Source organism: Frankliniella occidentalis, unplaced genomic scaffold (assembly GCF_000697945.3).
Source record: "Frankliniella occidentalis isolate FOCC.00 unplaced genomic scaffold, Focc_3.1 Scaffold119, whole genome shotgun sequence".
NCBI lineage: Eukaryota > Metazoa > Arthropoda > Insecta > Thysanoptera > Thripidae > Frankliniella > Frankliniella occidentalis.
The window spans coordinates 539,195-548,035 of record NW_026267247.1 but is presented as its reverse complement, the minus strand read 5'-3'; the positions used below and the strand labels follow the sequence as shown (position 1 = coordinate 548,035).

At 43.3% G+C, this 8,841-nt stretch overlaps 1 protein-coding gene across 4 annotated transcripts in view; it reads left to right on the top strand.

Moving 5' to 3' along the window:
• The window catches only part of LOC127749997 (uncharacterized), a 98,488-nt gene that overhangs the window by 65,409 nt on the left and 24,238 nt on the right, over window positions 1–8,841 (top strand). For all 4 annotated transcript variants that reach the window (XM_052270358.1, XM_052270355.1, XM_052270357.1 and 1 more), the window contains 2 exons: window positions 6,642–6,782; window positions 7,413–7,633. In XM_052270358.1, the coding sequence (XP_052126318.1) occupies window positions 6,642–6,782; window positions 7,413–7,633 (362 nt within the window). The remainder of the gene's footprint in view (window positions 1–6,641; window positions 6,783–7,412; window positions 7,634–8,841) is intronic.

The window sequence follows — 8,841 nt, the reverse complement described above, 5'->3', positions numbered from 1 at the left end:
TAAATGACCCGTGATCATTAAAACACCTCAGAGAGATCAGATGAAAATGAATCAAAGAATGACAGATTAAAGTTTTCAATATGGGAGGAGTTTTAACACATTAAAATGAACATTATTTGATATAATTTCACTTCAACCAGAGGCAAGTGAGGGTATTGAATAAAATTTCCCCAGCTGATTGTAACAAGAATTTACCTTACCCAGAGTTTTACGATATTTGGATGTTCTACTATTGTTCGCTGCATTGTACTTAACAGTATTCATTTGTCGAGGTCAAAAGTCATCACACTCCCAATTCTAGTTACTGGGGACTGGGGACTAGAATCAAACCTTCAAACTGGTAACATAATTAACATTAAAAATGTAAAATAGCAAATGGAATATGCCAATAACTTAACCATTTCGATTTTGAGTGCCATTTTTATTTTTGATCTTTTTCAAATATTCCATCCCCCCCCCTCTTCAATCACGCTTTACTGTGTTCTTTAAAACGTTACCTCTGAGAATTTTAGCACACTGACCAACGCTCAGCCACTACGGGCTGCTGCCCGTACTCCTACGTTTAAAGCAGAGGTTAGCATCCGCTCCTAAACCCAGCTAGCTCGTTCTGTTCCGCTCGGCTCTGTCACCCGCTTCATCTCGTCCACTCTCGGTTCGTCTCGCTCACTCCCACCCGCCGAGACTCGATCGTAGTGTAGGCAAAGTTGGTCCAGCCCACCCCCTCAGGTGACCGGCAGGCGGGGCTCGGCCACTCAAACGGGTCCCTTCCGCTCGACTGTATTCGTCGAGGTTCAGCACATCGTTATCGCTACCTCGGGTTACTCGCTCTGTTACTCTCTCTCGCACAGAGACTGAGGCGGCGGGCGACAGTGAGACCCGTTTGGGGGCGACCTCTGATTTAAGAGAGGTACAGGTAGCGATGTGCGGAACCTCGCGGAATACAGTCGAGCGGAAGGGACCCGTTTGAGTGCCCGAGCCCCGCCTGCCTGCCGGTCACCTGAGAGGGTGGGCTGGACCGACGTTGCCTACGCACCATGCCACGCCTGGACAGCAGCAGATGGGACCCGTTGACACGATCGAATCTCGGCGAGTGGGAGCGAGCGAGAAGGACCGAGAGCGGACGAGGTGGGGCGGGTGACAGAGCCGAGCGGAACAGAACGAGGTGGGTTTTGGAGCAGGTGCCACATGCCACCCTCTGCTCTAAATTATCATAAATGACCGGTAGAGGCGCGAGGGGAAAATGATGCTCTGATTGGTCAAGCGCTGATCTGCTATTCCCCTCTCCGCCCCGACCGCAACCACCCTACCACAGCTGATGAGGTGACGGGTGGTCCGAGCAGCGAAAGAGCTGTCATTGGCAAAACACACGTGACGTGGAACGTGCTGGAATGTTACTCCTGGTCGAGCTCCTGTCGGTGAGGTTTTTGTCACCTCTTCTTATCGGCCGGCATTCAAGGTAAGTCAGATGATTTTCTTTACAATGTTCCTTTATTAATAATAACAGATTGCATACATTAAACGTTAATCTGTCTTTTAAAAAAAATAGACTCCATTCATATCGATGTATGAAAGTGAGGAGTTTCAAGCGGATGATCCTGGGCAGCCGAGCCCGACCACACCACGGTGACAGTCATGCAGCGAAGGGCAGCGACAGCAACAAAGAGCCTTGGCGCCCTTCTTCCAGAGTGGTGGGCGTCTTTGCGATTCTGCTTTAGCTTCAGACAGCCCAGTGACGCCGCCTCTTCACAAACTCAGCCGGCCTCAGACCATGAAAGATCCGTATATCGAGTATACAACCACCACCACCACCACCACCACACTAAGCCAGGAGAAGGTACCTGTGCCCCATGCCATCATATGGCATTATTTTATCAAGACAGAAAAGGACCATGGCAAGTGTAAATTCTGTGATAAAATCCTGGAAACACCAACTGGTGCAACGACTCCCTTAATTAGCCATTGACGTTGGCATACAAGTAGGTTAAAAGAGCATGAAAAATTTCAAAAGTATTAGATGGACCAAAGAAAATGTCTGCTAAGAAAAAGTCAGTTAAAAGCATTAAGACAAAACCCATTAAAAGTTCTTTGTATCCTTTGGATTTTAGAGGACAGCGAGCAACAAAATATTACAAGTACAGTTGGTTTATTTTTTGTAAGAGTCTGCAATTTTATTCTGTTGTTGACGAAGAGGGATGCACTAACTTAATGCATCTAGCCAAGGAATCGCGTCCCATGTCGTCATGCATTCTCCCGTACTTTTATTATCAATATGTATTGAGTAAGAGGAAGAAACTTCAAGAGAATGATCTTGAATCAGTATGCTTCACCACTGATGTGTGGACTTCTAAAATACTCAAGTCATTCCTCGCATTTACCATACACTTCATCAACAACAATTTTGAAATAGAGAGATTCACGTTGGAGTGCCATCCGTTTCCAGGGTGCCACAATGGTAAAGCCATATGCCAACGTATGCAAGAAATGATACGAAAAATTCAGCTGGACTGTGAGGATATTACAAACAATGTCGTTTCTGATAATGTCTCTAATTCCCTTCCAGCTTTGAGAGAGCCTTCAGAGGAAATGCGAATAGATGAGGAAATTCTGGAAGTTTTCAGGAATGGTAAGCAGGGGTGTGTAACTTAACATGAAATTCCCCTTCAGCGGTACGTTATCGTTATCAGTTAAAGTTATAACTCATAACTTGTGACCGTGCAATGAAACGTTATGAGTAATAACTTATAACTTGTGGCCATACAATGAAACGTTAAGAGACACACGAAAAATGCCGGAACCAGCTACAACTAGCACCACAATAATTTTTGACGACCCATAAACTTAACTTTTATTGCAAATTGTTAGACGTTACGTTACATAACTAACGCATATCGCTAATGCGTTCCACGTTAATTTATATAACTAACGCATAACGCTAATGCGTTAAGTTACGGACCCCTGATGGTAAGGATTCGTAACCTGGAAGGTGGTTTAATCACACAGATGAACTAGCCATAAATGATGCTAAGAAAGAATTACGGATTCACAATGTAATTGATAAGAAATCTCATACTGGAATAGATTTTCAAGAAGAAAAAATCCTGAGCAGCTGTATGAGCAATTTTAGGCTCACGCGTTTCAGCCAGACACACGTGGAAATCAGTTCGTATTGATTTTATTTTGACACATTAGGTTAATGTGGTTTGGGTGGATTGAATGATAAATTAAACAGGTTTGGTAAATTATACTGTTTCATTTGTGTCATTTGCAGATATGGATCAAAATGTAACTGAGGTTGAGGTGTCTTTCAAGGTTTTAGTTGTGGGTCAATTGTATCCCATTAAACAAGCTTTTAAAGAAATTAGTATTATTGATCAGAGACATGTTGTAAATATCAAATTGGTTATATCTACTGATGCTTCAGTGAGAACCACAACATATGTGCCACGTTGCATTTGGCATTATGTATCGATGCATATGGATGATTGGCTGAGCGATTAGCGAAGCCCATTACTCCACTGACCGGAAAAGTTTCATTCTGTTTGATTGTTTGTCTGTCTGTCTGTACGCACGAAAACTCGAGAAAGAATGAGGTATTTTCCGAATTAGAAGAACAATAGGAATATCGTCTGCTCCCGGATCATCACAAAGCCTCGTCCAATCAGAGAGAGCCTCTCTCGGCCTCTCTCGTGGCCGGCTCTAGAAAGGCCATCTCTGATTGGTTCAGGCTTTGTGATGGTCCGGGAGCAGACGATATCCCTCTTGTTCTTCTAATTTGGAAAATACCTCATTGAGAGAGCGATCTGGGAATTTCGGGGTCGTTTTGCAACATAAAAAGACAGATCGAGTTCGAAGATGAGCATTGTAGCTCAAAAATTGGCTTTAAACTAGCTATATGTACGCCAGACCACGTCTCGCGTAACAGGCTTCGCGATATCTCACGAAACACTGTTACGCTGCGACGCGCCTGGCGCACATATAGCTAGGCCTGCGGCGCTGACACCCGAGACAGGGTAATAGGAGTGTATATACAAGTTTTCGAAATGGAGTTTTTTTTGTTAACGATTTAATAGACCATTTGATCATTTTCTCCTCATTTTTGTCAAGAAATGCCCCCTAGCACCTAAACGGTACAAGATAGAGCCAAACGGACGAAATTTTCGCCCGAAGGGCTCTACTTTGACGGTTTACCCCTTAGGAACGCATAAACAAATATTTGATAAAAATACATTTTGCGACCTGTAGTTTTTGATTTTTTAAAAAGCAAATTTTTGAGCTAGAATGCTCATCTTCGAACTCGATCTGTCTTTTTATAATACAAAACGTCCCTGAAATTCCCAGATCGCTCTCTCAATTCTTTCTCGAGTTATCGTGCGGACAGACAAACAAACAAACAGACAGACAGACAGACAAACAAACAAACAGAATGAAACTTTTCCGGTCAGTGGAGTAATGGGCTTCGCTAATCGCTCAGCCAAAAAATCAAAAACCACAGGTCGCAAAATGTGTTTTTTTTCAAATATTTTTTTATTGGCTCCTAAGGGGTAATTCGTGAAAGTAGAACACTACAGGCGAAAATTTTGTCCGTTTTGCTCTATCTTGTACTGTTTCGGTGCTATGGAGCATTTATTGGCGAAAAGAACGTGAAAAAGACAAAATTGTCTATTAAATCGTAAAAAAGGCTTCATGTCACGGAATTGTAAAGGGAGTAATACTTAAACCACACATAAGGGGTCGTACCACACCTTCCTGTGGGCTTAAGTGTCCCTTGTTTATCTAGTATCGCTAGAACGTTGATTTTTACATAACAATATGTCAAAATTCGAACTTCCAATGAAAACCTTCATCGAACAGAAGTAGTTTCCTGTCCCTAGTTTTGGAGTAATTAGTCCCCGACAAATGCTGTCAGTATGTCAAATTTTGGTGCCGGAAGGCCCTGTTCCCGTACACCCTCCCATTAACTCGCCTTGGGTGTCAGCGCCGCAGGCCTAGCTTTATGCGTCGCAGCGTAACAGTGTTTCGTGAGATATCGCGAAGCCTGTTACGCGAGACGTGGTCTGGCGTACATATAGCTAGTATTTATGAATCTGCTCGTCATGGCCAATATTACAGTACATGTTGTTACGGAGTCATAAGTAATCCAAACACCCCTGAAAGGGTTATTGGTCGTATCCATAATCCTGGCACAGCTTTGTGTAGTTAATTCAAATGTGATGTCATTATTATTTTTAGATTGGATGCAACTTATGTAATTGTTTGTTCTTTTATTGCAGTCGTAGCCAATGAGGAATTACTTTCGGAAGTAGGAAAAATGTTTGAAAACTAATGATAAGTAATTTGATGGTTTTGTATGTAAAGTAGGAAGTGTCATTTAATATCATCAAGGTGTATTAGCTTCATGAATATATATGTATTATGTCATGTTGTATAATGTTAAATTGTGTCATACTTATTACTTATGATTATATATCTATATGTAAATATATAGCAATAAGTGTTGTGTAATGTATTTGGTGTTGATTGTTTTAGTACTTAATTATGTTGTTATTTCTGTTGTGAACTGGTGGAAGGATAAAGGAGGCGAGTTGGTTGGGACTTTGACTGTTTATTGAGGTAGCGTAGCTTCTACAATAGACAGCGCAAGACTGGGCGCTGAGGGGTCGGTGCGAGCCGCTTATAAAGGGAATTCCAAGAAGAAGTCAAGAATAAGAGGGGCTGATTGTTAGGGTGGGGGTACCAAAGGAATCAGACGAGTATAGGCTAGCATTGTAGAGACTTTCAGGAGGGATCGACTGTCATGGCGCCATACATAGGTCTAAGCAGATTAGGTTAAGAGTGTTTAAGGTGTATTTAGCAGATCACAACATTTCATTAATCTCAACGGAAACTGATGGCAAATTAATTGTGTTTGATAGTAACAAGTAAAATGAGAATAGGTTTTATTGTCTGCGTAGACTGCGTCAAGATTTGCATTAATTTACAAATTTTGATAATTCTAAAATAAATTTTTCAACTCCATGAAATATCACATGTTTTGGACATACAAGCTTTAACCAATTCCAATAGTGATATGAAGACTGAATACGAATAGTTACTTGTGTCGTTCCAAATACGCGAAAATTACGACTATTTGCAGTGAAACAGGCGACAATCACGCGTTCTCAGATCATTTTTCACGAGACTTAATTTACCTTGATGTATAGTTGTCGTTGTTTATTAATTTTAATGTGCATTTAGAATGCACCCTTTAATTAACTGAACAATGAGATTTATTGAATAGGGTATAAATGTATGCAAAAACGACCACATTTGTAATTTGGGGGACACTAACTGCCATCTCGATTCGGATAGTCTTGGAGCATAAAACATTTATTTACGTTTTCTTTTGTCATGGTGAACTCGAAGCATTAGATTTTCACATTTCCCCAAAACCAGTACCCACCCCCCACCCACCAACACACTCACTAATTATGGTCGCACCAATCAAACTAAGTCAGCTAGTCTAAATTGTTTCATAACCACAGATAAGTTAGAGCCAAAATTTCAGCAGTTTTGAATTTGGTTCTCTGGATTAAACGGTTTTCTGGGTGAGTGAGCGGCTTCAATACTTCAGTAACGGAAACCTTTTTGTTTTCTTCACGCAGGGAAGCGGCTCTGTGGTCCAAGCCGTGGAATTGCAGAACGCAGTTCTGAAGATCACAATCGCCATAGATTCGGTCATCACGGACCTACTGCCACACGTCCTTGTTGCCACCGTATTTATGCCCCTCATTACCACATCGCAGGTTTGTATTTGGAATCAAACAGCAGCAAGATTATGGCTGTTAAGCACGGACCAGCACGAATTGTTCGACGCTCGCAGACGTGCACAACTGTGTGATGCATAATGAACTATAGGTTGGGCCGAAAGAACGCTTTTGTTCGTCACGAAAATGCCTGGGTGCGGAAAAATGACGTTATTTTCCGCAAAATGAGAGAACGTCGATTGCGACGTTTAGGCCCCTGGAGACGCCCGGTCAGTTGCGAGATCGGAATCGTCATGTCGAATGTGAAGTAGGACCCACAGGGTCACACTTCAGACCCGAAACGTCGCCTCTGACCCCACCGTGTCAGCGCGGCACAGCCGACAATGTAGTGGGTCGCCGCGCGCCAATTTCGAGCACGCTCAGAAAGTTGCGATGTGGGTCAGGTACACGACATCGCACAGGGCCTAAACTTCGCACAGGGTCTCTACTAGGTCTAATCTATCATTGGAGATTCGTACTTCGTACCTCCGAAATGAGATGGCCTACTCTGCATGTGCGTTTCCTTGGTAGCATAAAGCTGAACAGCAGCTGTGTCACAACAGGTTGTAGGGTCGTGCAACTTCAGTCGCGCATTTCCTGGACGCCACTGATTAGCAGTTAACATTGCAGATGGTCGTCAGCGGAGACTTCAACCCTTTTGACTTCGTTGGCGGAGTGCCCATCCTCTCGGTGTTCGTGCCACTCTTCGAGGCGGGCGACGACCTCGCAGCCTCACGGCTACAGGTGGCTGAGCTCGCGGGGTTCGGGCCCTGGTTGGAGCGCAGCCCGCGACAGCGTGGCCTGGTCGTGGGTGCCATGCGCTGCGCAGCTGGCGTGGGCGGGCTTCCGAGGTGTGTGCTTGGTGCTGCACAAATCACTGGTGATGATATGACTCGATATAAGTAAGAAAACACAACATTTTTGTTAAAGAGTATTATGGCGCGCAAAGACTAGCGCATTTGGAAATAGGACCGAAATTAGACCGAAAAAAATGACTTTTTTTGGAACTTATGCCCTGATGCCAGGTAACCCCTAAAAAACGTTTGCAGCTGCGTGATCGTGAACGCGCAACACACGCATCAGCCGCAACAGTTTCACAAGCAAAACCCTTAGCGAGGAACACTTTTCCTCGACAGTTCCAATGGGCTTGGGCACAATAATATACGTTTAGTCAGAAGGCACTACTCCTTGATTAACCCGTGTTAGGTGTAAGAGCCGCAGACCTGGCGCTGTCCGCGCTTACTCAACAAGTGACCCACAGGGAATTTCGATTTTTCTACGCTAGTCGATTCTCCTTTCGGCCCCTCGCATGGCCCCGACGGGATTTTTTTCGATATGTCAACTGATGTTGGGCAGAGGGTGGATAAATGTTCCAGCTCCCACCCCCTCGAAAAGCATTATTGCCGCCCGTTCACCGGATTGCGCGCGTGCAGCGAAATCAAATTTTGCCAAGGGAAGCACTACACAAGACTCTTCGAGGATGCAAGGCTCCAAACAAAAATATTTGCAACTGTAAGAATTAGACATTTCGAAACATTTTGTAGCACCTAGTACCCTGGGTACCCTGGGTACTAGGTGCTACAGTAACGAATGCTACATTGCCAGATTCAGTTTTTAACGTAGATTACGAATTTCATAATTATAATGCTCTATAGTAACATTCTGACTCTACACGGTCGCTTTTCGATTTTACACCTAAAAGCCCATGCGAAACACATGTAAAAATGCAAAGGCGTTAAGGCCTTACAGCACAGTTAAGCCCCTAGTTTTAAACTAGTTGTTTCTAGTTATTTTTATGAGTTAAAACGAGTCAGGTGATCAAAACTAGGTAATAATTATGTAGGTAGGTTCCCTTTTAAACAAATCAAACAAAAAATAAGTTCCGGAAACTTTGGGTTTGTAAAGGAACGACAGTTCTCATACTTGAGTCATTTTTCCCAATCATCACTTAACGCGCAAGATATCAGAAGCTAGGATAATGATAAAACCTTTCCGTAACTTCTCAAATATTTGGAAGACATGTCATTTAGGGCTGAACCAATGAAAACAGCAGAAAATT